Consider the following 27,220-nt stretch of genomic DNA (forward strand, 5'->3'; position numbering starts at 1 on the left):
GAGGAGCGAAGCAAAGAGGGCAACCAGAGCCCCAACAGTGGCTCCATCCAGGGCTCTCCTAGACGGGTGCGCTCGGAGACCTTGCTCATTGACCGTGTTGCTCCTCTACTGAGAAGGATGCGCCATAGTCAGAGCATGGGGCTAGACAAAAGATTGACCCCTGAACCCAAACCCACACTTGAACGCTTCCTTGAGGCCTAGTCAGTAAACAAAATCCTAATATTCTTCCTTATAAATGTGAATTGGTCTCTAAAAACATCATAACCACTTCTCCTTCATCTTATTAGTTTAGGGAAGCATCGTCCGGGTTTGCCCCAAGACAGGTCTGTCTGTCGGGTCGAGCAGGGCTCGTTGGAGGACGAGGAGTGTGCGGCCAGCAGTGGTTATGTTGCCGTCAACCTCAGCCCCGTCCCACAAGAGGGTGACTCACAGGAGTGGGTCCTAGTAGAGCTTGAGGGCGGTAGCGGTTCAGCAGGATCCAAACCGGATGAGGAGGAACGCTCAGGGATCTCACCACGCTCCTCCAGCCCCTTCGCCCTCCCTCGCACCTGGTCTGACCCCTTGCCTCAGCGCGCTAGCAGTCTGCCTGGTTCAGCAGAATTCCACACAGGCGTCTGCCATACTGGTCCTCCATTCGCCAGACTACCAGGCTTGCCTGGAGTGATAGGCCTGTCTGGATTAAAAAGACTGCCCACAGTACAGCCTGCGTCAGTGGTCCTAAGCAGGACTTATCTTGAGCAGGTCAGTATCTCATGCTACATTCTTAAGTAGATGTATTAGCATTTCTAAACATTGTGAAATATACAGCAGGAATTGTCAGACAACAATTATATTATGACAAAATTCCTTGTCATTAATTTGAACATAATAGTGTAATTATCTCATGAAATGTGACCTGGACCACAAAACCAGTCATAAGTCGCACGGGTATATTTGTATCAATAGCCAACAATTGTATGGGTCAAAATTATCAATTTTTATTTTATGCCAAAAATCATTAGGAAATTAAGTAAAGATCTTGTTCCATGAAGATATTTTGTACATTTCCTACCCTAAATATATCAAAACCTAATTTTTGATTAGTAATATGCATTGCTAAGGACTTAATTTGGACAACTTTAAAGGCGATTTTCTCAATATATAAATTTTTTTGCACCCTCAGATTCCAGATTTTCAAATAGTATCTCGGGCGAATATTGTCCTATCATAACAAACCATACATCAATGGAAAGCTTATTTCATAGATGCAAATTTCTCACCTTTCAGTGACAACTCTCTTTTTTGAGATCAAAATAAGTCACCTATGAGATTTGCTTGGATCCAATGAGAAAGTGTTTTTATGAGGGTGGGTCTTACAAGGGTATTTGTGATTTTACAAGGGTAAATAAAAAACAGGTTATTTCAATAAGTTTTGCATAGTATTTTCTTTACTCTTTACTTCAAAAACTATGTCTAAAAAGGGTATTATTATATGTATTTGAGGTCTGAGATGTGGGAATGGTGAAGAGAGAGAGGGCAAACATTTTGCATTCTAGGTCAGCGTTGCCGTCTAATCAGCCAATATTGTCTTAAATAGTCTGCATAGCACTTCATCTTTTATAACATGGGAATTTTACCAAATATATTCAATCTTGATTTTTGTAAAATATCACAAGATGTTAAAAAATTGTGTGTTTGGTTTTGTTGAGTTTTTTGTGAGATATTACCGTTTTGGAAATAATGAGCATGTAAAGCAAATATCTTCAATAGAAATTCTGTGTGGCGCATGCCCCTGATCCGCACAAAGTTCTCACCTTTTTTCCCCCTTAACTATTTGCATCTCTGTTATTTATTCAGCTTTCAGATGATGTATAAATCTCAATTTTAAAAAAATGACTCTTATGACTAGTTTTGTGGTCCAGGGTCACATATGTTTGATTGTGTATTGAAAACTGTAGCAGTAAGCAGTGATCGTTTATGGGTGCATTGCAGTGGTTTCACTGCAACATCACTATGTCTCGGATTTTGGCCAGCAACTTGGATTTATACATTACTGTATCAAAAACATCAATAGACCGAAAGTGAAGCTGACACAAAGCTCACCAGAGCTCAGCAGATGATGGTACCACTAAGAAAAACAGATGTATAAGAGTTTTTCCCTGCAGAGCTGCATTAATAATGTCCTGTCTCTTAATGTTATTCCCTTCACAGTCATCCAATGCAGTGCTACAGCAGAAGACAGGAGACGACTCCCAGCCTGACAATCCATCAGGCCCTGCAGAAAAAGAGCACAACTTTTCTCGTTAAAATGACATTTTTTTCTCGTAATAACGAAATATTATGTCATAAAAACAACACGTTTTCCGTTATTATAGATAGGCTATATGGTACATTATGTGAGCTAGCTAAGCAACTGTCTAATAATAACCTAATAATAATAATAATAATTATTATTATTATTATTTATTTTATTTATTTTATTATTATTTTGTTCTGTTTGAAAACGAGCAAATGAAAATTAAGCTAGATTTTTCGTGGGTAAACAAATGAGCTTATGCTTTAATATTTGTTTCACATGAAGCCCTACCAAGCCAGATGAAAACATTATCTCTGTCAAGGCCTCTGACAAGGATGTGGAGAGCGACTCAGGCTGTCCTGATGGTGGGCCTTCTTCAACCCCCAACCAGGGTGAGACCACTGGACACAGTGTTGATGCAGCTCCGGCATCACCTCGTGAACTCTCACCCCGAGCCAGTCGCATCCCCATCCGTGACCTGGACTCTCCAACCCGTAGGGGTTTTCCAGCTCCGCTTTCTCCGTCTCTGTCACTGTCATGTGAGCACTTCCCCTTAGCACTGCTGCGCGACAAGTTCACTTTCCCCACTGGTTCTCGAGGGTCCGACTGGCAGGTGGAGGAGCCACACTCTCTGTCTTCCTCCTCAGGACCTGTGTCGAGCAAGAGTAAAATACCAAGACCCATGAGCCCCACACTAGTGCCGGATCAGCTGTCTGCACGATTTATTCCACGGCCGCCACCAGGAAAACCACCCCTTCGCACAGGTGGCGAGAACAGGTGAGAGGACCAAGAATTTAAAAATGTATACTTTCATCGTGTACTAAGTTAGAAGGTTCCCTGTGTCAGTGTATTGAGTTGTATCTTCACAGGCTGCATGCAAAAACAAAAGCCGGTTCTTTTTAGAGAATTAAAAACATAGAGTGAGCAATTTGTAGTCAATTCATGAACAAATGATTCTTTCAAACCTTTCTTTTTAGTGAATCCAAGGCATATGAGATGAACAGGGTTGTCCAATTTACAAACAAATGTCTATTATGAGCTGGATCATTTTAGTCAAACAAATACAGTGAGTGCGATCAGTGTAATTCAATGCAAGTTTGATTCATGAATAAATGACTCTTATGAACCAGTTATTTTTTACTCTATCCAAAACATTTCGTTCAACCAGTGTAGTCTGATTCACAAACAAATGACTCTCATGAACCCATTCTTTTTAGTGAATCAAAAACATACAGCACAACCAGTGTAATCTGATTCACAAACAAATGACTCTTATGAGCCATTTATTTTTAGTAAATCAAAGACATAGGGCACAGGCAGTGTAATCTGATTCATGAACAATTGACTCTTGTGAAACTGTGCTTTTTTAGTGAATCAGAAACATACAGAACTACGGTGATGCATTGCTGCCACACACATTTTTTTTTTCCACTCAATTATGTCGTAATAACAAGATGTTATGTTGTTTTAACTACATCTTTTCTCATTAAAACGACATTGTTTCTCGTTAAAACCACATCTTTTCTCGTTTTAAAGACATCTTTTCTTGTTAAAACGACATCTTTTCTTTTTAAAACGACATATTTTCTCGTTAAAATGACATTTTTTTCTCGTAATAACGACATATTATGTCATAAAAACGACACGTTTTCCGTTATTATAGATAGGCTATATGGTACATTATGTGAGCTAGCTAAGCAACTGTCTAATAATAACCTAATAATAATAATAATTATTATTATTATTATTATTTTTTTTTTTTAATTATTATTTTGTTCTGTTTGAAAACGAGCAAATGAAAATTAAGCTAGATTTTTCGTGGGTAAACAAATGAGCTTATGCTTTAATATTTGTTTCACATGCGTGGGCAGCTTTGATACTTTAGTCTGATTATATAGTAATTATGTATTAGTGATTATATATTATTAAAGGATATCTTTAGCTGAACCAAGCCGCGCATTGCATCGCGTTCTTCTTATGGGAATACAAATGAGCTCAGACGGGAAAGACTGTACAGTAGCCTACCTCTTGTTGGATTTAGGCTATATGAATTAAATAAACACAAATTTGTTTTCGATTGTTTTATTTAAGTAGACCTTTAGACATAACGAGGTGCGCCAGAAAGCGCTCACTGTTATTTTACAAAAGCAATTTGTAACGTTTTGTTGTTATTGTGGAAGTATAGAAAATAAAGCAGACATTTCTTTCCTCTGTTATCGTGTATAAGGGAACGCGCCGGTGCCGCCGAACCAAGAAGAGCAGTGTTGTGCTTCATATGAGATCTATATTTGCAAGAAATATAGCCTATACAACAGCCTGACAGTTTGAAGAAACGTTATTGTGACTAATTTGCAGAGCGGTACATGAGATTAACTCTTATTCTGTGTGATGGGATAGGCAGTAAAGACAGGCTGAGAGAAAATTTAAAAAAAAATTATTATTATTATTTGGAAACATGTGGTTTTTATGACATAATATGTTGTTATTACGAGAAAAAAAATCGTTTTAATGAGAAAAGATGTAGTTTTAAGGAGAAAACATGTCGTTATTATGAGAATTTCGTTTTTACGAGAAAACATCTCGTTATTATGAGAAAAGATGTCGTTAAAACGAGAAAAGATGTTGTAAAAACGTGAAAAGATGTCGTTAAAACGAGAAAAGATGTCGTTAAAACAACATAACATCTCGTTATTACGACATAATTGAGTGGAAAAAATAATGTGTGTGGCAGCAATGCGTCACCGTACAGAACAACCAGTGTAGTCTGATTTTTGAAAATGGATGAATTGAGTTCTTCTAATGAAGAGTTTTAAATAACTGGTTCTTTTAAGCGAATCAAAAACATACAGAGTGACCAATTTGTAGTCAATTCATGAACAAATGACTTTTACAAACCTGTTCTTTTTGGTGAAGCCAAGACATAAGAGACGAACAGGGTTGTCCAATTTACAAACAAATGCATATTAAGAGCTGGATCTTTTTTTAGTGAATCAATGAATCAAAATGAGTGTGATCAGTGTAATTTAATTAATGAATAAATGGCTCTTATGAACCAGTTCTTTTTTTTTATTGAATCCAAAACATATAGTTCAACCAATGTAGTCTGATTCACGAACAAATGACTCTTATGAACCCACTCTTTATAGTGAATCAAAAACATACAGCACAACCAGTGTAGTCTGATTCAACAAATGATTCATTTATTTTTAGTAAATTAAAGACATATATGTAACAAGAGCAGTGTAATCTGATTCATGAACATTTTTTAGTGAATCAAAAATATACAGAACAACCAGTGTAGTCCGATTTTTAAAATGGAAGAATTTGGTTCTTTTAATAAAGAGTTTGAAATAGCTGGTTCTTTTAAGTGAATCAAAAACATACAACGTGACCAGTCTAGTCTGATTCACAAACAATCAACTCTCATTCTCACCTGGTTCTTTTTAGTTAATATAAAACAACAGCACAGCCAATGTAGTCCAATTCCTAAATATACCTCTACATGATCAATGTGATATTGAAAGTTATTGTCATTTCAGACGTAGGCGCTACCGCATTCGTGCTAGCAGCACCGGTGACACGGACCTTTTGGACAACCTCTCTCAGCTCATGCAGGAGCGAGGAGGACTGGCTGTCAGCACCTCACGTTACCAACGCACTACTGCCTCCTCTCTGCAGCGCTCGTTAAGCTCCTCGCCTTCCCGTTTTGAGGGGGGTCACAGCCAGTCACCAAATAGCTGCTCGGCCTCCCCGCCTCCTCGAATCAGTGACTTAACAGTAAATCACGGATCAGGGTTCTGCCCCAGAGTCAGAGCCGGAAGTCCTGAGAGCAAAACCACAACCAAAATGAGCAAATAAAGAGAAAAGCTTGTAACCGATGGCGTGAGTTGTCAGTAATTTGACAACCGGTTTCAAAAGTAGCGTTTGATGAACTGTAGCGTTTTTACAAGTGGTGTTTTGATAAGTAGAGTGATAAAGGACCTGGTATTTGCCGGTTGGTTGTGATTACTTGAGAGCATCATGTTTTGGACATTTTTGAAAAATTTGAAATATTAACATGCTAAATGTTCCAGTGACGCTGTGTAACTTTCTTCTAAACAAATTGCCCATTGCAATCCAAATCTATATAGTGTGTGCCATATATTCTTTTTCTTCTTGCTATGTAAATTATCTGTTTACTTTTTCATGTTTTTTGCACTTTCTGGTTTACATACAATCTGACATATGTAAGATATGTCAGATTTTGAACATTAACTATCAGTGAGAACATTTGAAATCTGAAAACAATGGGGCTGCACTTAGTAACTCATTGTATTCTGTCAAACAGATGCATGTTTTTAGGCACTCCAGATACTCTAGCCTTACATTTTCTATAATTTTTCTGTTTTTTAATCATTGGTCAAAGCGTTTATGGTTAAATGCTAATTTCAACAGATAGCTATCTATACAGTGTATTATCATTCATGTATAGGGACATCTGGTACAAGCAAGCATGTGTATATATGTATTTCAGGGAATGTATGTACTGTAAACTGTATCATCTATAGAATGCATTTATTTATTTATTGGATGTGGTTATGTACCTGATGATGTAGCTTTATTACTTGCTACTGAGTGAATTCGCCATCACATTAAGGGTCAGCAACCTTGCAATTGCCAAGTATAATCTCTTCCATGCCTGCAATATCATACTAATAATCCCTGTAAATAGTCATAACGTCAGTAAGAAACTTACCGATATATTGCAGTGAAACACTATGGACCCTTAAATGAACTTGATTCAAACACTATAGTCCCATTACCATATTACTTGAATACAACAGCAAGATGTCTGCTTGATGAGTTGGCTGCTTATGCTAAGACACTTCTGCGGTTTTTGGGATTGAATTCTCCACCATGGCATTTATTGACAGTTGTATGAGGAGTGCGAGACCCGTGTGATGTACAAAGGGATTGTTGCTACCGAGTCATTACCACGACTTCATTGTGTGCTGTGCAGCTAGAATAATTGTTTTGCTCTGGATCGTCTATTTTGTCCTCTGGAAGTACTTTTACTTTAAAAGCATCAGTATAGGCCCACAACTGTTGGTACAACTGATGGTTTATCTTAAGAACTGTATATAACCTGAACTGTATATAGATATAAATATATTAAGAAAAATAAATTCCACCTCATGCTTCATGTACTGTATTTTGCTAACAAACAATTCAATCATTCAAAAAACAAAGTTACCATGTTGGAATGTATATGTATTCACATCAATGGAATAAATAAGTACTCTTAAGTACTTGATGCTTTATATTGTGACAATATTATGCTGTCATTAGCTTAATAAACACGTTTGATCTCAAACGACTTACCACCACAAGCACGCACAAATCAGGCAACCAACTTGACTTAATTTACACACGCAATTGTATTGCAGACAACATTCTCAAACCCCTACATATCTCTGATCATTTCTTCATTACATTTCAACTACATTTTGCTACCTGTGTGCCACCAACCCCCATACCGGTTACTTTTAGATGAAACCTACGCTCCCTTTCCCCCTCCCATCTTTCCTCCGTTGTATCCTCCTCTCTTCCCTCACCTACCCATTTCTCATCTCTGGATGTGAATGCAGCAACTGACACTTTATGCTCTACTTTAACCTCTTGTCTAGATGATATTTGTCCTCTCACCTCCAGGCCAGCACGGGCTGCCCCCTCGAACTCCTGGTTATCCGATGTTCTTCGTGAACATCGGACCAAACTCAGGGCAGCTGAGAGAAAAAATGCATTGTTTCATAGTTTATTTAAAGAAAGCATACAAAATATTTTGTTGCATTAACACTGGAAATACAGTAAGTGTCAGTAATAACATGCAGGAATCTGTTTATTTTCTTGTGTGTACCATTTTAAACATTTTATCTGTCTAATCCAATCTTGACTCATGTATATCTAAGCGCTGCATAGAAACAAAAATCCTATCTGGTTAACAAACTGATAATCCACTCAAACCTAACCTTTCTTGGTCAGTCAAACAGATCAGACTCATATAATTGGCAACAGAGCAACATTGTGCATATTAAGATGGGATAAGAAAGCATTTTAACATGGGAAATAAAATAACACTTTTATGGAAGCTTGTTTCTGCCACAGAATGAAATAGACAAGGTAACTACAACTTTTTGTCTTACAATTTGGAATCTTACAATCTGAATTGTGACATAAAAAGTCAGAATTACCTTGTCTATTTTTTATAACGTAGCAGAAACAGAAAACTCTTGAAATTTTTCTCAAAATTGCAAGAAAAAAAGTGAATTGTGAGATAAAAATTTGTAATTATCTTTTTTTATTTTTCTATTTGCCAGAAACGGGGTTCCATACACTTTGAGTGAATCAAACAGGATGATTATCAGATAAACACAAGCGATTCCTAATTAGGTTTAATATTTGTGAATGACTCAAATGCATGTATCTTTATGAGTCAAAGCTGTGCTGTGAACCTTAGAGCCTTCCCTGAAGCAGTAGAAACAAAGAGCACAATGAATTCTGCTGTATATTCTTCTGGATTAAACATGTTCTCCAGTGCTAAGCGTATATAAAATGTTGCATGTGTTATGGCTCCCTCCATCATGCATAACCATGCTCTTTACAAAGAAGTCAATTCCCTGTCTCTGTGTCTGGGCAAATACTCTAGAACAGAGGTGCTGTTTGTCTGGGATCGTCTGGCAGCACACTGATGGAATCCTCTGCTTTTCCACACAACATGCACAACATTGTGTATTCCTGCAAAATTGATTAACAAATATGAAAATAAAAATTCCCTGTAAAAGCCTAAACAACTAAATTTTAGTTTTTATGTACTATTTACATACATTTTCAACTTTTCTTATTCAGTTAATGAATTGAGTGCACTGCTCACCTGATAGTCATCCACCACAGTGAAGGTGTACTCGTGTCTGGCTATGACATGATCACAGTTCTTGCACATATCTGAGGAAAAGCAGGCGTTACTGATGACAAATTTGAACGAATATTAACATATACTGAAGTCACGTGACTCACGCAGGTAAGTGACAACCTCCTCCTCATCTTCATTCACCATCGTCCTGTCGCTGATCAGCACAAAGTCCCGCTGGTGACAGTTAGCACAGCCGAGAAAGTTCATAAGATATGAACCATTCTCCAGACAGGTATGACCCTATGCACGTAAGAGAGATAAAAAAAAAAAATCCTTTATTTATGCACACAACACAAACAAACTCAATTTCGTGCTATCAAATGGAATTTTTAGAAAGAGGTAAATGCCTAATGCAAGTTCAGTTGGGTTCGAAGAAAAACACTTTTAAAGTATTCAGCACACAGGAGTGCAGTGCTATTCAACTGTAGCTGGAAAACAACAGCCAGCGCTACATTTGCCTCTATACACTTTAATGGCATTAAAGGAGCAGATAGCAAGTAAGTTAATAGCAGAAGGATTCGGACAAATGTGCAGTCAGCATTGATCATGAACTCACCCTGTCAGGATACTGTTTCTGCACACAACCAGTACACATTTCGTATCAGACAAATAAAACTAATACATACAGTAGTGCAGATTAGAAAAACTCAATTTCGTGCTATCAAATGGAATTTTTAGAAAGAGGTAAATAAATGCCTAATGCAAGTTCAGTTGGGTTCGAAGAAAAACACTTTTAAAGTATTCAGCACACAGGAGTGCAGTGCTATTCAACTGTAGCTGGAAAACAACAGCCAGCGCTACATTTGCCTCTATACACTTTAATGGCATTAAAGGAGCAGATAGCAAGTAAGTTAATAGCAGAAGGATTCGGACAAATGTGCAGTCAGCATTGATCATGAACTCACCCTGTCAGGATACTGTTTCTGCACACAACCAGTACACATTTCGTATCAGACAAATAAAACTAATACATACAGTAGTGCAGATTAGAAACACTGAGACGCTTCCGTGTTCGTCTTCTTCTTCGGTGAATTCTCTGTACGAACTGTAGTGCCTCCGTCGGTGCATTCATCACATCTGCGATCACAGCTAATAATGAATTGAAGGTAAGTAAATAAATAAATGAGAAATGCAAAATCATTTCTACAGTAAACTCTACATTACAAGGAGCTCAAACCATTTTATTGCATTTTGACTGTAAGGGCTTGCTGCAGAGAAATGGTTTAATTATACATTTTTTTTTATTTCTGAATATAATGAACAGAAATTGCATTTTGCACATATAAATATTTTTAGCAGATTTGCGCAATACTTGTTTATTACAAACTGAACATAATATTTTTTCTAATTAATTGTAAAATGAATTGCAGCCACACCACTAGGGGAAGCATTCTCCGGCACTGTCAGTGCTGGCAGTGTTGCCATGTCTGCAGAAAATACACGAAAAGTCGTATAAACGTGTAAAGTCACGAATGACACTTTCCCTAACATACATTTTCCGAAAGTTTTTTCAGTCTTATTTAAATTAAATTTGGTCGCTATTTGGACTTATTTTGATCAGAGAATTTGCATATGTTGGATAATATGTAATAGCTTGTTTTTACGATATCTGGCAACAGAATCCAGTCAATAAACTGATTCAGCAGCAAACACGTGGACAGGCATCGTAACAGACTGAAAACTCATAAAAACGGTCTTTTCTGAAAGGACTGCCTTTGTGACCGTTATCTCTTAAGATTGATATGAAATTGATCAGTAATCTCTCAATTTGTGATTATCTGTGGGTGGCCTGATTAATGTAAATGACAGGAGTCTTCCAGCTAGAGCGAATGCTCTGAATGCCTAGCATCGATTCAAATTTATAAATATAATCGCTAGCTCTATTTTGTAAATCAAAACACTGTGAACGAGAAATTCTTTCTTTCATTTACGCTCAGAGACACCACAACGATGAGCAAAAAGACCAAGAAAACCAACGTCAACTTTGGCATTAGATGTTCTATCTGCGGTCAGCAGTACGAACAGAAGGTTTGTTTGTTTGTAACTATTTCTATTTGAAACAATTTGGTGTTTTAATTATTGGTGCTTATTATTTGTTGTTCTCTGTTGCGTCCTTAAACAGGGTATGGCCACTTTAGTATTGTGGCTTCAGATACATAAAAAAAACAATAAATATGGTTTAGACCGTTTTTTGTGTGTGTGTGCAGTGTATATAGAAGGACCCGCACCCTTTTGCTTTCTACATTTTTACGTCATAGCCATGAACCATTATTTGGTATTTGCTAGTTTGTTGCTGATGACACGACGGGGCGGGGCATTGTAGATATTTGATTGGACAACACCAGTGAGTGCAGGATGAGTCATCAACATTTTTGGTACATTTTTAATATATTAAATGCAATGCAATACTCAGTGGAGAGGAAGTTCAGAATGAAGACATTGCATGAAAACGATGTATTTTCATTTATGCCTCTCACTACTTGATTAGATGTTTATATATTTTGTTTTTACAGGTTATAGATAAGCATATGCATTCTTATTTCCACCATGAAGCAATTGAGAAGATCAAGGGCAGGTATGGAATTACACTGAACTGATTATCATGTCTTTCTCAGCAATATAAAGTAAGTTGAAATCAGCACTTTTGTTGTTGCAGTGAACAGCTGCATAAGTGTTGGGCATGTGATGTATCTGTGATGGGACTAGAGCAGTACAAGGAGCATATTGCCGCCCACAAGCACACACAAAATCTGTGTAAACTCCAAGATAAAAGACATAAAAGAAAGCATTTTAAAGCGGACTACAATATTGACATAAATGATAATGAATTAAAAGCCCGTTTTGATCTAAGACGGCAAGACAGGTAAGTTTGTTACCTTATACATTAAATACATCTATCTGTTTTGATAATAATACATGTTTTTGAAATTTACATGCTGTTAAATTTGAATACATTTGCTGTTTAAAATGAGTTTGCTTATTATTTTATCTATAATAATTTGTTTGTGTACTAGATCCAAAGTTGAAATTTTTTTTTAATCTATTTTAGGAGAGAAAAAAAAGATCTGGACAAATGTTCTATCTGCCTTCATCGTTTCCCTGAACAGGTCAGTAATTTTGTGTTTGGGTAGAGTAATGGTAGAAGTAGAGTTGGTAGATTTAATAATGTACAGGACAGTACTACCTTCACTATGAGAGAACCAATGTTGGATGGAGCCTACAATATTCAGCTTTATCATTTTTCAGGGAATTAAAATCATATTATCAGTAAGTAATGCTTTTGTGTATGATGTAATGGTGGACCTATAACTCATTGGTGTTTGCTTTCCCAAATGGAATGTTTTAGGGTCATTTTAGGCTGTAATGTTTAGGCACATTATGGCTATGGATATAGATCTATTCTTAATGAACTTTGTCTTTGTTGTAACAGGAGTGGGACAAACATATGCACAGTTTTATCCACCATAAGACAGCTGAGCAACTGAAGGGCAGGTATGGAACTAAAAAGTGTTGTTTGTCAAGCCCTGCTTCAAAAGAAAGTTCACACAGAAATGAAAATAATTTTATCATTTACTCCTCATTTAAAAATGGACAGTAAAGACTTTTATGAGCTTACAAAAGACTTCCATTTCAAAATAAATGGTGTTCTTTTGAACTTTCTATTCATCAAAGAATCCTGGAAAAAAAAGATATGACAGTTTCCACAAAAAAATGTTTAGCAGAAAAAACTGTTTTCAACATTGATAATAATATGAAATATTTCTTAAGCAGCAAATCAGCATATTAGAATGATTTTTGATCAAATAAATGCAGCCTTGGTGAAGCTCCAAAAAGAGCCCCGTCTAAATCAGCCTTAAGCCGCTTAGACATTCTGCTTAATAACTCCTTTTGACTTCCGTGGAAAAAAGGCACAAGAGTAAGTAAATGATTACAAGCTGAACTTCATCTTTATTAATGCAATGTCAAATATATGCTTTTCTTCTTACAGTGAACACGAGCATAAGTGTTGGGCCTGCGAAATGACTATGACAGGAATAGCAGTGTTTCGGAAGCATATTTCCACCCAAAATCACAAAATGAAGCTATTGGAATTGACGAAGAATAGAAAACTTGGAAAAAATACAGTGGACTACAGTGTTGAATTTAATGAGCTTAAAGACCTTTGTGCCCAAAGAGACCATAAAAGGTAAACTCATTGTCAGCTCATTCATGTGGTTATTTGTTTAATTATACATCTTCTGAATGGCTGATGGTTGAATGATTCAAATGCATTTGCGTTTGTCAGTTATTTGGTCAATAGCATTAGTTTTGTGCTGTAAGACTTGTTGCTTCTTTCTTGTTAGATTTATGAAAAAGAAAGAGAAAATGGAGAAGTGGAAAGAAGCAAAAAGGCCGAAGACAATGAGGTTCATTCAGATAAGAAGCACAGCTGAGAACGAGCATTGTACAACACCTTTCATGGTGAATGAGGAGTTTGAAACTGACCAGTTGCCACCATCATGCCATTTCATGTCCTTTTGGGAAAATCAAAATGACCATCCAGCATCTATCCAGCATAACCAAAACCTGCCTACACGTAGACAAGAGAGCATACTTCATATGGACAGATCAAATGGGCCGCTTGTGAAAAGGCCTTGTCTTGAGAGACCATCAGAAAATATTCCTCAGGTAATGTCTGCTCATGGCACTCGTCCCAACCGTGATGGAAAAGGTAAAGATGTTTGTGTGAACGACATGACTCCAGGAACTGAATGTGGTGCTGCTGCTGAGCCGACATGTGACCCTGGACTGGTCCAAAGCAGGATGGAGGCCAACATACCCAACTTGACAGCAGCAAGGGGAGTTTGTTTAACACAGAAGGCAGCAACTGGGAATGAAGCTGTTGTTCTTAATCCTCCACTACACACTTGTTCCAAAAAGTCTATGTTGAAAGTAAACAGAGCGACATCAGAGAGTGAACAGGGCATGACCAGGTGAATAAATTATGAGTTTTATTTGCTTAAATTCTTTGAGACTCATTCTTTTATAGTCTCTTGAGAGTTAGCCATAAAATTGGATCCAAGAGCATGTTTCAGTCTTAAAAGTCTTCCTAACCTTAGATGAAATAACATTTAAACTATGATCTCTTTAACATCTTTTTTTTTTGTTCCCTAGAGAATGCATGAGTGGACCAGAACCATACGCAGATTCTCTTCCACCTGTATCTGTCCCGGCTGAGATGTTCGAAAGCCAGGCTTCAGAAAATGAGTTGGAAATGTGGATTGTTGAAAACGTTCGGCCTCATACTGCGCATGTTCAGAAAAACAAATCAGATGCGTGTGAGACAGAACAGGGAGAAACATCATTGGAGCATCACCACAGCTTTGAAGCCATCTCCTGCAACGTCCAGAAAACCAAGACAAAAAAACAAGTAAAAGAGTTTTAGGGGGATGTTGTGTCTAATAGAAGTATCTGGAATTCATAGAAATGTATCATAGAGTTTTATTCATTTTACAGGACGATTCACATGATCTGACTCCTGAGACAAACAACAAAATATCCCGAAAAAGTGAGTTTTCCATTTTATTATAGCTTTAAAGGAACACTCCACTATTTTTGAAAATAGGCTCATTTTACAACTCCCCTAGAGTTAAACAGTTGAGTTTTACCGTTTTCGAATCCATCCACTCTCATTCCGGCGTAATAATCAAGGAACTTTGCTGCCGTACCATCGGTGCAGCAGGCGCAATGATATTACGCAGCGCCTGAAAATAGTCCACAGCACGCTCCCTGTGCAAGCAGGTGGTCACGTTGGTTGTGTTGACGGAAGTTAGCCTATTTTCAGGCGCTGCGTAATATCATTGCGCCTGCTGCACCGATGGTACGGCAGCAAAGTTCCTTGATTATTACGCCGGAATGAGAGTGGATGGATTAGAAAACGGTAAAACTCAACTGTTTAGCTCTAGGGGAGTTTGAAAATGAGCCTATTTTCAAAAATAGTGGAGTGTTCCTTTAATTAACATTTCTTATTTAAATAAATTTTGAATGGAATTATTTTTATTTAAATTATCTCATTTTATCAATGCAAAAATGCAAATTTAGATTTCCTATTTTAAATTTTATGGGGAGAATAAGTCAATTATGTTAAAATATCCTTGTTCCATATAACACAAATTAGTCCTGAATGATTTAATAGATGTTAAACCAGCTGTAACTGATAATTCAGCACTGTCTCGTCCAGAAACACACTAGTACATGTCATAGTGTTCACCTGTGTGTTTATGATTCTCAGGAAAAGTGAACAAGTTGATATCGCTGTCTTTGAAAGAAGAGGAGTTCACCAGCTCTTTGGAGAATGTAGGTGAGCAGCTATTCCAGGCGTACTCCACCCTGCAGAGCGCATACACAGAAGTTCAGCGTCTACTAGCTGTTAAACAAGAGGTACATGGCTGTTCTATTAATATGCATTACAAGCTCTTTACATACTTCATGAGCAGCTTTGCTCATAGTAAGACAAATATATTTTCCCTACTTTTCTTTTCTGTAGCCAATTTATACTACAATTATAGTCCTAAAATTTATAATGCACTATAATATATGTGACCCTGGACCACAAAACCAGTCTTAAGTCGCTTGGGTATATTTTTAGCAATAGCCAAAAAAAAAACATCGTATGGGTCAAAATTATCGATTTTTCATTTATGCCAAAAATCATTAGGATATTAAGTAAAGATCATGTTCCATGGAGATATTTTGTAAATTTCCTACCGTAAATATATCAAAACTTAATTTTTGATTAGTAATATGCATTGCTAAGAACTTCATTTGGACAACTTTAAAGGCGATTTTCTCAGTATTTTGATTTTTTTTGCACCCTCAGATTCCAGATTTTCCAGATGTTGTATCTCGGCCAAATATTGTCCTATCATAACAAACCATACATCAATGGAAATTTATTTATTCAGCTTTCAGATGATGTATAAATCTCAATTTCCAAAAATTGACCCTTATGACTGGTATTGTGGCCCAGGGTCACATGTATACTAATGCACTAGAATATTAATTATACTGTAAACTGTACAATTAATACATTCATAATGTAATTAATAATTATTTGCAAACAATAAACTTCTCTGTTGTCAGGTAACCTCAGAAATGGCCTCGCTCAGGGCAAAGCGCATAAAGATTCTGCAGGATATGACGAGTAAGAGCTCTTGTAACATCTGTAATATATTTATTCAGTTCAACTCTGAATAAATATATGTCTGATATTAATATGTAATATTATACATGTCATTATGCATGTTTACAATAATGCATTATCATTGTTTGTACTTCAAATGTTTTGTCAGATCCTGGTGACCAGCAGGAGGTGCTAAATGAATCTTGACAGCTGTGTGAACCTCTGATGAAAGGATTGGTCTTCAGCAACCCAATGAGCCTCACAGAGCAGCTGTAACACAGGACCTACTCCCAGAAGTATCTGATGCTGAACATACCTCTCAGTGCACAAAATTGAGCTCTGTGAGCAAGTACCGCATTGCAAAGCCCATAACTGCACTATTAGAACAGACTTTAATTCTAGTTTTATAGTAGTTTTATGGCAAATCACACTGGATTATGCATTCATTTGATTCAACAGAAAAAAATGCTCTGATTCTGGCATGATAAAATGTCATTTCTATCTTGACATGCTTGCCTACAGTTTTGAATAATAGGACATGAAAGGAGATGTTACAGAGTCCAACAAAGCTTCCATCCATCTGATGATTCAGGTCAGTTAAAAGATTTTCAGAACAGCAATTAAGTTTGCTTACAAGACTACATACTAGCATATTCATTCAGACTTGCTCTCAGAGGTTTGTAGTTGTTCTATTCATAGGAATCTGAATAATATTTTAAAGTGTTCAAAACATTTGGTTGTTTTTATCATCTGTGTTCTTGCTACTCCAGCACAAGAAGTTTTGTTCATGCTCACGGTTCATCATATGTTTGTCCTTTGCTTGCAGTCATGACACACATCTATTGTACTATTATGTGCTGTTTGATTATGCTTTGCAAATCATGGCTATGGTAACAACTGGAATAGAACAGTGCTCTTTATTCCGTTGAATTATTTACAGTTGCACAGTAGCACACACATTTTACAAGGATGGGTTCAAATGAGTGTCGTTTTAGGCATGACATTTAATATGACAGCATTCTGTCACCTTAAAGGGATAGTCGACCAAATAAGTGCTTTTTCATAGACATAAATGAGCCATCATGGTCCGTTCAGAAGCTCATAATCAATCCAGTTTGTTCTAGACCAGCATTTTCTGAAGACAGAAGCTGCAGTGGTGTACAGTACAATTGATTCGGATCCAGACCTTTCTCCGCTTAATGGAAGTTGAAAATGGGAAAAGACCACTCACTTTCCACCAGGCTGACCTTATATCTGTGTTTGTGTCTTTAGGCATACATGGTCAGTTGAAGCCACTGTGTATATAGTGTAGAAAACAGAAACGTTTTAGGGTGTAAATAGCAGTGATCAGTACAAATATGATTAACAATCATGCTGCTTGTAAATGTTTATTCTGTTAATATTCAATAAACAAATGAAGAAAAAAATTATGCTGCTCACCTCAAAAACATTGAGCTTGATAATGCCATCTCCATCCCTGTCAAAGGCTCTGAATGCCCCTGTAAAAGAATCTCTTTTACTACAAGTATCCGGTCGCTACAAAGTCTAATTTCACAAAGTCTCACAAGAATAAACATAATGGTACTTTAGAAGAAAAATATGTCTGAACAGAAAAGACTATCACACTTACTGAACATTCCCTCGAGTCGCACTAAGCAGCTAATGTAGCTGTCGAAATCCAACTCCATGTGTTCATTGGCGTATCGCATACAAATAATGTCATACAGCTGATTGTTGAGTTGAAAACCTGAGGTACAGAGAAATATCTAAGGGATCAGCCCAATAAAAATGTGTATATCGTCAAATTAGAAGTTAAACAAAGACATCTGACTGCCTCACCTGCTTCAGTAAGAGCATTCCTCATTTCAAAACTGCTGATCGTACTGGATTTGTCTGTGTCATAACGTGTGAACACCAGCTGAAACAAATGTACAGAGAAACCATGTGTAATGGTTTTAACTAATACAGTGTATTACAAAAGAACATGACTGGACCTGCTTTATAAAGGCAAAAACAATAGCATACCTTCCACTTTTTAATCTTGTTCCATAAGTGATTAAACTCTTGCAGGTTTAGGTGGCCTGTCCCATCAGTCTAAGGTTAAGTCGTGGTTAAGTTACATTTCTGAACCTTTGTATGGATGTGTGTCATCATGCATGTGACAAATTTGAAATAACAAAACTATTTGTGACAAATCATCCAGGCCACAAGGGGCACTGTTCACATGCAGCAAGAAATTTCAATCTACAGAAAGGAAGATGGGAGAGGGATGCACAGGGCCTGTCCAAATACCCACACTTGCCATATTTGCACTTGACCACTTGTCTGCTTACTTGACGTATTTCCTGTATTTGGCTCTAGTGTTCAAGTGGACATGAAGACCATAAGTGTGTGTAAAACTCTTCATTACCCAATGGGACACACTTATGCAAGTTACAGAGCAATTTTATAACGAATACCTTTATTGTCATTTGTCCGACAGTCCAAATGAAAAATCTTTTTTGTCTCTCATTCCAAAAAAAAGTGCACACACCCACTTACTTTCAAAAAAATTGCACAAAGCCCATAAAAAACACACACAAGTGCAAATACTATTAAATACACAAAATAATTTCTTCACATTAGTCCTGAGGCATTTAAAGCTTGTACAGCTATTGGATAAAAACTGTGTTTGAGTTGATTTGTATTTGTTTTAATGGCTCTGTACTGTCTGCCTGATGGTAACAGATTGAACAAAGAATGACCAGGGTGTGATGAGTCCTTTATGATACTGTGAGCCCTCTACTTATTTCCTGTATTTGGCTCTAGTGTTCAAGTGGACATGAAGACCACAAGTGTGTGTAAAACTCTTCATTACCCAATGGGACACACTTATGCAAGTGTTTACAGAGCAATTTTATAACGAATACCTTTATTGTCATTTGTCCGACAGTCCAAATGAAAAATCTTTTTTGTCTCTCATTCCAAAAAAAAGTGCACACACCCACTTACTTTCAAAAAAATTGCACAAAGCCCATAAAAAACACACACAAGTGCAAATACTATTAAATACACAAAATAATTTCTTCACATTAGTCCTGAGGCATTTAAAGCTTGTACAGCTATTGGATAAAAACTGTGTTTGAGTTGATTTGTATTTGTTTTAATGGCTCTGTACTGTCTGCCTGATGGTAACAGATTGAACAAAGAATGACCAGGGTGTGATGAGTCCTTTATGATACTGTGAGCCCTCTTGAGACAGCAGGAACTGTGAAGGTCCTCTAAAGTTGGGAGAGGGCACCCAATGATTTTATGGCGATTATTGTGAATGATTATTGTGGTGTTTCTGATTGAGTAATAACAGTTGCAAACGTTTTACAAAATACATATCTCTGGAGTCTGGACCAATAAAATGTGCAACACATTTGTAATATCTAATTATTATGATTATTTACACAATTGTAATATCTAATTATTATTATTTACACAATTGTAATATCTAATTATTATTATTATAATTATTATTATGAAAATGAGGGTGCTAGTGGTTGAGCATGCATCAGTTGTACACTCGTTATTGCGGTGTGGCATAGGATTAAATGAGTGCCCTTAATAATGTCCACTATAGTTCTGGACACCATTATAAATGGCTGTTCCTTCAAATAGTGTATTATTTAAGAGTATGGGGGTGACTTTGGTCTTGGCACAGTTTGTTTGTTCATTTTCTGGTTTAAGCTGAGTAATTGCTTTTCTTTCGTGTTCTTACCTAAATTTATAGTGGCCAACCATTCACAACCCCATTTTTGTCGGTGTATTTTTTATACTACCACTGAGCATGTAGTGGCTCTTGTTTCTTTGTTTTTGAAGTGTTAAGGCGCAGTCACATTCACCGTTGTTCAGTGAATTTTCGAGTTCAAAATCGATTTCAAAAGTATGAACCCATCAGGTTTCTGTTTTTTTTAATGTGCCGAATTCATGTGACCAACTTAAGAATGAGCAGCATCTGTGTGGGGAACTTTTTCACCCTCATGGGAAACTTCTGATCATGTCGATTCCTTTTGGCATGACCGGATTATGCACATACACTCATGTCAACTGAGTGGCGCATTCTGCTAAGCCACTGGCACGGATTATTAAATGCAGAGCACAAATTCCGGGTATGGGTCACCATACTTGGCCACACTTCACTTCATACATACATTATTTGTCCATAATGCACAGTGAAGGATACATCCATAAGTGCGATCATACTTCTACAGCTCTCCAGACTGAAACCCTCTGTTTTCAACTCTTTATCTGAGGAAAGGAAAGGGATTGATTATTAAAACCCTGCAGACAGAGACATACAGAAGAGAATCAGTGGCAGACAATAAGACAATTATACTCACATTTGGCAACCACTCTGTTAAGGACGGTTCTGAGTTCATTGGCATTAATCTGCATGTCCTGCAAGAAGAAACAATCACAATATTGATAGTATGAAGTGAATATGGCATTCAAAAGTGCATTTCCATAACTGTACTCACATCTCCAGCTATCTGCTGAAAGATGGCTCTGAACTGTTTTTCCTCTTCAGTCTCTTCCTCCTCAAATGGCTAAACGTGAGAAATAAGAAATACTGAATGTACAACAAACTAAATTAGTGGACATCTAAATATGTGTGCATGTGCCTTTAAATAGTTCAGTGTTTATATTTATTTTATTTTGTTTATAGAGCAAATCCACTTAATCTTTGCTTATAAGTGGTCTTTAGATCAGAGCTTTTACATTTTTCCTTTTCTATGGCTGTTGCAAGTAAAAATTACATCACAACAAGGCAGTTTTGTGCTTATTATTATGATTTTAAGTGCCATTTTGAATGATAGTTTTGACATACTGTACCAGCTCATGCTGTGTGCATGCTGTTTGTCATTACTGAAGCAGAACTGAAGATGAAAACAGAGCTGCATGTCTACAGCAGTGCAGCCAATTAACAGAACATCACATCACAATGATTTTTCATCTCCTTTTCCATCTTTTTTTTAATCCTTCTATCATCTGACATGGGCTGACATAGAATATCAAACAGGAAAGAAAATAAATTGATGCAACATCTTAATCTCATTTCCATATTTACCTTGATTTTCTTCTTGACATCCGTCTGTTGGTATAAGAAAGTGAAACATCAGATTAAAAAAAAAAAATTTTATTATCTTTTGTGATTATGTAGAAGAAAAAACTGAACTACTTTTGTTTTCGGTTGCACTAAATTAATGATCTACTACATTCAAGAGACCAAAGCGCTGTTGCAAGTAAAAATTACATCACAACAAGGCAGTTTTGTGCTTATTATTATGATTTTGAGTGCCATTTTGAATGATAGTTTTGACATACTGTACCAGCTCATGCTGTGTGCATGCTGTTTGTCATTACTGAAGCAGAACTGAAGATGAAAACAGAGCTGCATGTCTACAGCAGTGCAGCCAATTAACAGAACATCACATCACAATGATTTTTCATCTCCTTTTCCATCTTTTTTTAATCCTTCTATCATCTGACATGGGCTGACATAGAATATCAAACAGGAAAGAAAATAAATTGATGCAACATCTTAATCTCATTTCCATATTTACCTTGATTTTCTTCTTGACATCCGTCTGTTGGTATAAGAAAGTGAAACATCAGATTAAAAAAAAAAATTTTTTATTATCTTTTGTGATTATGTAGAAGAAAAAACTGAACTACTTTTGTTTTCGGTTGCACTAAATTAATGATCTACTACATTCAAGAGACCAAAGCACAGAGACAGGATGTAGTATGAGGTGCCACAGAACATGACAGACAGACAGAGACAGGTGTGGACTCACCACAGGTTCCACCTCAATCTCTGCATCTATAACCCTGAGAGAGAACATGCAGCTGTTATAATTAAACTGATAATGTATTGGTAATTAATACTGGTTAATATTATTAGAATGACTGATTTGACGTGCACAATCAATGTGAAGACTTACTCTGAGGTGCTCCTGCTTTCAGAGAAGACTCTGAGCAGAAACTCGCTTTCCTTGTGGGGATCGAAGGTGGATGGAATAATGACATACTCGCCCGGTTTCAGGCAGAAACGCTCCGTCACCTCACGCATGTTGACATAAGACTTGCAGCGAGCTGTGGAAGCATTATACAGGAAGAAATCCTTTGGCAGCTGTTGTTGGTTGCCCTTCATCTAAAATCAGGATAGGAGATAGAACATTTCAAGGCAATATTTCAAGAAATATTACTTTTTTTATCTAGTTGTTGTTGATTTGTAGTCTAGCCAATTTAAATAAATATTTTATAGCTTAGAAAAATCTGTATTCTATTTAGAAATATTATTCCAGACCTAAGATCACAACTTTAAAATTCCCTGATATTTACAGGTTTTCTATGACCAAATGAATCATGCAGTAATGAACAGATTTAAGGACTTAAAATGAATGAAATACTGGCGAACAACAAAGATGTGTCTGTTTAAATGCAGTCACACTGACATATAATGTCATCATTGCGGTCTCTTCAAGATGTGGTCATACCTCTTTAGGAACCTGGGAAAGACAGTGGGTAAAACAGTGTTGAAATAAATCAGCAACCATGGTAATTAACTGAAAAACTGTAGGTAACTAACTTTAGCCTTGCATATTTAGTCTAAAAATTAAGGTTTGAAAAAGGGGCTTTCACACCAATGCCATATAGACGACCCTTCCAGTGAACAGTTCTCAGTTTTTAGTGTAAAGAGCATAACCTGAAGGACCTTTTGCACATTTGAAAGGTTCTATGGATGTCAAAGGTTCTTTATGGAACCATAGTTGCCAATAAAGAGTGTTGATTATGTATGTAGTGTATGTTGAAATGTTCTTTGTACTGAGGGTGTGTTTAATTGATCGCACCTCATAGATGGCGAACCCAATGTTGTGTAGGGTGGCACCTGAGCAGCGCTCTTTTCTTCTGCCCTTCTGCATTAATGCCACCACCACCGTGCAGGTCTTCTCTTTAGCATCCGTCTCCAGAAGAACCAGGCGGAATTGAGGGTTTGTCCAATATGTATCTGTGACAAAATGGACAGAAAGGGATTATTGTGACTTTTTTTTTTTTTTTTTTTACTTTTACTTTTTTATTTCCAAATAAATAAATAAAACAACTAAAAACCATAAAAACATTTCCATTACTAGAAATTAAATAAAAATGAGCTGAAATAAAATAAAATAAAATAAAAACTTAAACCATGAAAATGGCAAATCTAAAAATAAAAATTATATATATAGTATAAGCCACATCTCCATGAAAAATATCAGTAATGTTAATGTAAGGTGCTTTTAAAACCATCTCATGAGGACAAACGAGTCTACAATTTTGCAAGATAATACTAGATACCCGGAAAGTTTCTGCAGCCACCAGCAGAGCAGCCTTTCACCCATCGGCCATCATGTGTGGTCACATTCCACTTGAGCATCTGGTCATCCTCAAGAGTGTCTGGGGTGACATTACAAATCTCCAGTTTGGTGAAGTTCTTCTTAAATTCCTCAAAGCACATCCTTGTTTGAAGAAAAATGAGTAAAATTATAAGAGGTACCGGCTTCCATTTATGAGCATTAAATGAAGTGTAATAGACTGTTTGAGACTTTCTGGAAGCCTGATGGGACTCATAAAGCTGTGAACTAACCAGAACTCCCCTTGCTCTGTAGGCCGGAGTCTCTCCTTGTCTTGCTCAGATGTGGCTAGTGCAGCCCAGTCATTAGACTTACAGGCAGGAGGGGGGGCAACTCCCCAGGGGTCTCGCACACGAACCAGACGGATCATTAGGTCTTTACCATCCTTGCGTTTACCCTGTGAACAAGGTTTTTGCTATTGCATTGAAACATGCAGCTGATGCTACTGTAAAAAAAAATCTGTGACATTTACGGTAAAATACCAGCAGCTGTGGTTGCCAGAACTTCACCATAAAAAATATGGTAGCCACATTTTAGTTTTTACAGACTTAATCTAAATTCACAATAAAATACCGTTTTTCATTAACTGATGTAAAGTTAATAAACCAACATATTTAAGTACTAAAATCTGTTTTGAACCATTGTAATGCACTGATAACCACCAAAAACTGGTGGTGATGAGAAAGTCACATGATGAACTAAAGCGCATCACAAACAGCTTGTCTGCGAGCTGAGGAGGACAATACTTATATATAGAAGTTGCACAGTGTCATTCACACAAACACTAAACCCCATCATGGTGACACACATAATACTGAAATAATGCAATAAACATTAATTTAACAACATTAGATGTAAGATTAAACCCTAGTGTACACAACTGATAAGAAAATACTAAAAAGAACATGTTATTTCAACAAAAAACATCAAATATGAAGTGTCATGCAGGGAATTCTGGGAGTGCCAATTTACATTTTTTTCACTGTAAATTATACAATGACTTTTTCTTTTTCACAGAAAATAGCCGAGAGCTGTCTGGTATTTTACTGTAGAATTACATTAAATGTAATTACATTTATTCACCGAATATAGTATGGACTACAATGACAAAGTATTGTGTTACATTTATATATATATATATATATAAAAACTTACTTTGCATATGCCTTCTCCAGAAGAGCACTCCAAAATTCATTCTTCTGTCCAGACCTGGTGAACACCAACTGATTTTTGTATGTAGGAAGTCGATCATCCACAACCACATCCACCCACTCCCCATAGCGCCAGAACTAGAAGAATAGACAAAGAGTGAGTTAAGTTTGTGCTACATTCATCAGACAGTAAAGGACGGTCCAGTTTTGATGCTCATACCTGGAAATGGAAAATGCCAGCATAGTTTTCAGTGAAGCTCTGGTCATGAGGAACCACCCTCTTCAGAAATATAGTATGGAAACTTACTGTTAACCAGTTAACAGGTTTTTACTGTAGCATTTTTACAGTCTTTTACTGTTAAAATCACAATCATTTTTTACAGTTGGGACCAGGGTTAAAACTAAAACCATAAAAAACATTTTGTTACTTGAAATAAAATAAAACAAAAAAAAACATACTTTTAATGTAGTTTCCTAGGCAATATTTCTAAAATGATAATAATAATAATAATAATAATAAAGAAAATAGAAAATAGAAAAAACATTAAAATATTAATAAAACTAATTAATATTAAGGTAACTAAGACTTGTTATAGCACTTGCATATCATAGCTCTTTTGTTGATTTTGATTGCTTCCATTGTCCTCATTTGTAAGTCGCTTTGGATAAAAGCATCTGCTAAATGTCTACAAAATGGCAAAAATGAAATAAAATAATATTTTAAAAACACAAATTAAATTAAAAATATTTCATTTATTCAAATTCAATTAAATTCAGTTCAATTAAAATACATTTTTAATTTTGAATTAGCCAAGAAGAAAATATCCCCATGCAGAACTGCAGAAATTCTATTATCATTTTATCCAAAAACATCTCTGTTCCACAGAGGGTCAGATGTAACTGATCTCATGCACAGTGCCACGTTATAGTAGGTCACTCACCGACGGGCGCTTCCATTCAAGCTTTAGAGGGAACTTTTCACTGTAAAAGAGAGAGGAATCCTCAGCAGGGAACAGCGGGTCTTCAAACAGCACTTTCTTGAGTACATATTTGTCTCTGAGCTCCTGAAAGTCCTTGAGACGCCTAGCATCTTTAACAGTCTCGTTGCGACTTAAAATGGCTGAATAAATGTTTCCCGGGGCAGTAAAACCACTGCCCACAGTCTGTGGAGCGGCCTCAGTCAGTTGGACAGATGTTTCTGAGAACTTTTGTTCTTCTGCCATATTGCTATTTGATGACAGATGCCAAAGAAGCGATGAATGAATAGGGCTCAGTATCAATATTCAATCAGTATCTACACCGGTTCACACACATGCACACATGCTCACATGTGCTTGCAACTTTTCCCTGTTCCTCTTGGAAGCTAACTCTATTTATAGGCCTCCTACAGGGACATGAGGGTTTCTCTCTTTCGCCTGTCTAATGGGGGCATGATTCCCAGCTGGTGACCTCAGACATTTCCAATGCGGATAATGGGAATAACAGAGGTCCAGTCAAAGATTAGAAAAGTAAAAACCCCCGAATGTTTATTTCTATAGATGTTTACAGATGAACATGCAGGTGTTAAAAAGTAAATTATCCTTCATGGAAATTTTTTAAGTGAACACATACTTAAAATGTCTATTTACTTCTAATACATCTACAATACCTAATATACACATGTTGTATATTTTACATATTCAGAAATTATAGATTTCTCTCTCGTTTTATATAAAAAGAAAAAGACAAAAAGAAAAAGAAAAAAAAGAAAGAAAAAAAACTGGCAATGGACTTTGCCTTTGTGTGTCCTATATTAATTTTATTTTTTTCTGAAGAAATTTCCCATACTCTTCATACCTTCTTGTCATTTCGCACTTAATCAATCAAACAAACAAACAGGAAACAAGTGGTTTGAACAAATGAAAATAAATAAATGAATAAATACTCCATGACTCTACAGAGGACAAATACTTTGAAGACTGTAAATGAATGAATGAATGATTGAATGAATGAATAGGTTCTACAGGACAGAACTTTTGTACACTAATTTCATATGTCCATGTAAGCTAAGCGTAAATAGGCCAAACGTATCATATACAATATCATATATCATGTAACATATAAATACATCATATTTAATAATCTCTCTCTATATGTAGTGAATTAATATACAAAGGATGAACGAATAAATGTGTGTTATTTTCTCTCCATCGGTCATTGAGGGTTAAAGGGTTAGTTCACCCAAAAAATGAAAATTCTGTCATTAATTATTCACCCTCATGT

At 36.5% G+C, this 27,220-nt stretch overlaps 3 protein-coding genes and 1 pseudogene across 4 annotated transcripts; 2 read left to right on the forward strand and 2 right to left on the reverse strand.

Annotated features, from left to right (window-relative positions):
• The window catches only part of LOC107555765 (tau-tubulin kinase 2-like), a 12,181-nt pseudogene extending 4,621 nt beyond the window's left edge, over positions 1–7,560 (forward strand).
• Positions 7,561–8,577: 1,017 nt separating this feature from the next.
• churc1 (churchill domain containing 1) lies at positions 8,578–10,324 on the reverse strand. Of its 2 annotated transcripts, XM_016238660.1 has the most exons (5): positions 10,198–10,279; positions 9,781–9,854; positions 9,329–9,464; positions 9,186–9,256; positions 8,582–9,049 (listed from the first exon to the last, which is right to left on the reverse strand). In XM_016238660.1, exons 2-5 carry the CDS (start codon positions 9,817–9,819, stop codon positions 8,957–8,959), a joined length of 339 nt encoding a protein of 112 aa, XP_016094146.1. In that variant the 5' UTR covers positions 9,820–9,854; positions 10,198–10,279; the 3' UTR covers positions 8,582–8,956. The 2 variants fall into 2 exon arrangements, with proteins under 2 accessions (XP_016094145.1, XP_016094146.1); XM_016238659.1 differs by lacking the exon at positions 9,781–9,854 and having other exon boundaries at positions 8,578–9,049; positions 10,200–10,324.
• Positions 10,325–10,855: 531 nt separating this feature from the next.
• znf106b (zinc finger protein 106b) lies at positions 10,856–17,812 on the forward strand. Its single transcript, XM_016238654.1, has 12 exons — positions 10,856–11,252; positions 11,738–11,799; positions 11,881–12,087; positions 12,274–12,331; positions 12,655–12,716; positions 13,213–13,410; positions 13,568–14,197; positions 14,379–14,634; positions 14,721–14,772; positions 15,496–15,644; positions 16,347–16,407; positions 16,556–17,812. Exons 1-12 carry the CDS (start codon positions 11,175–11,177, stop codon positions 16,591–16,593), a joined length of 1,851 nt encoding a protein of 616 aa, XP_016094140.1. The 5' UTR covers positions 10,856–11,174; the 3' UTR covers positions 16,594–17,812.
• capn3b (calpain 3b) lies at positions 17,583–26,286 on the reverse strand. The gene is made up of 18 exons (XM_016238618.1): positions 25,900–26,286; positions 25,179–25,238; positions 24,968–25,096; positions 24,041–24,204; positions 23,752–23,912; positions 23,268–23,425; positions 22,914–22,925; positions 22,359–22,567; positions 22,212–22,245; positions 21,978–22,001; positions 20,892–20,960; positions 20,754–20,811; positions 20,597–20,661; positions 18,412–18,480; positions 18,226–18,304; positions 18,017–18,133; positions 17,827–17,885; positions 17,583–17,681 (listed from the first exon to the last, which is right to left on the reverse strand). Exons 1-18 carry the CDS (start codon positions 26,179–26,181, stop codon positions 17,655–17,657), a joined length of 1,776 nt encoding a protein of 591 aa, XP_016094104.1. The 5' UTR covers positions 26,182–26,286; the 3' UTR covers positions 17,583–17,654.
• Between the last annotated feature and the right edge of the window lie 934 nt (positions 26,287–27,220).

This window comes from Sinocyclocheilus grahami, unplaced genomic scaffold, assembly GCF_001515645.1.
Source record: "Sinocyclocheilus grahami isolate Dianchi unplaced genomic scaffold, SAMN03320097.WGS_v1.1 scaffold544.1, whole genome shotgun sequence".
NCBI lineage: Eukaryota > Metazoa > Chordata > Actinopteri > Cypriniformes > Cyprinidae > Sinocyclocheilus > Sinocyclocheilus grahami.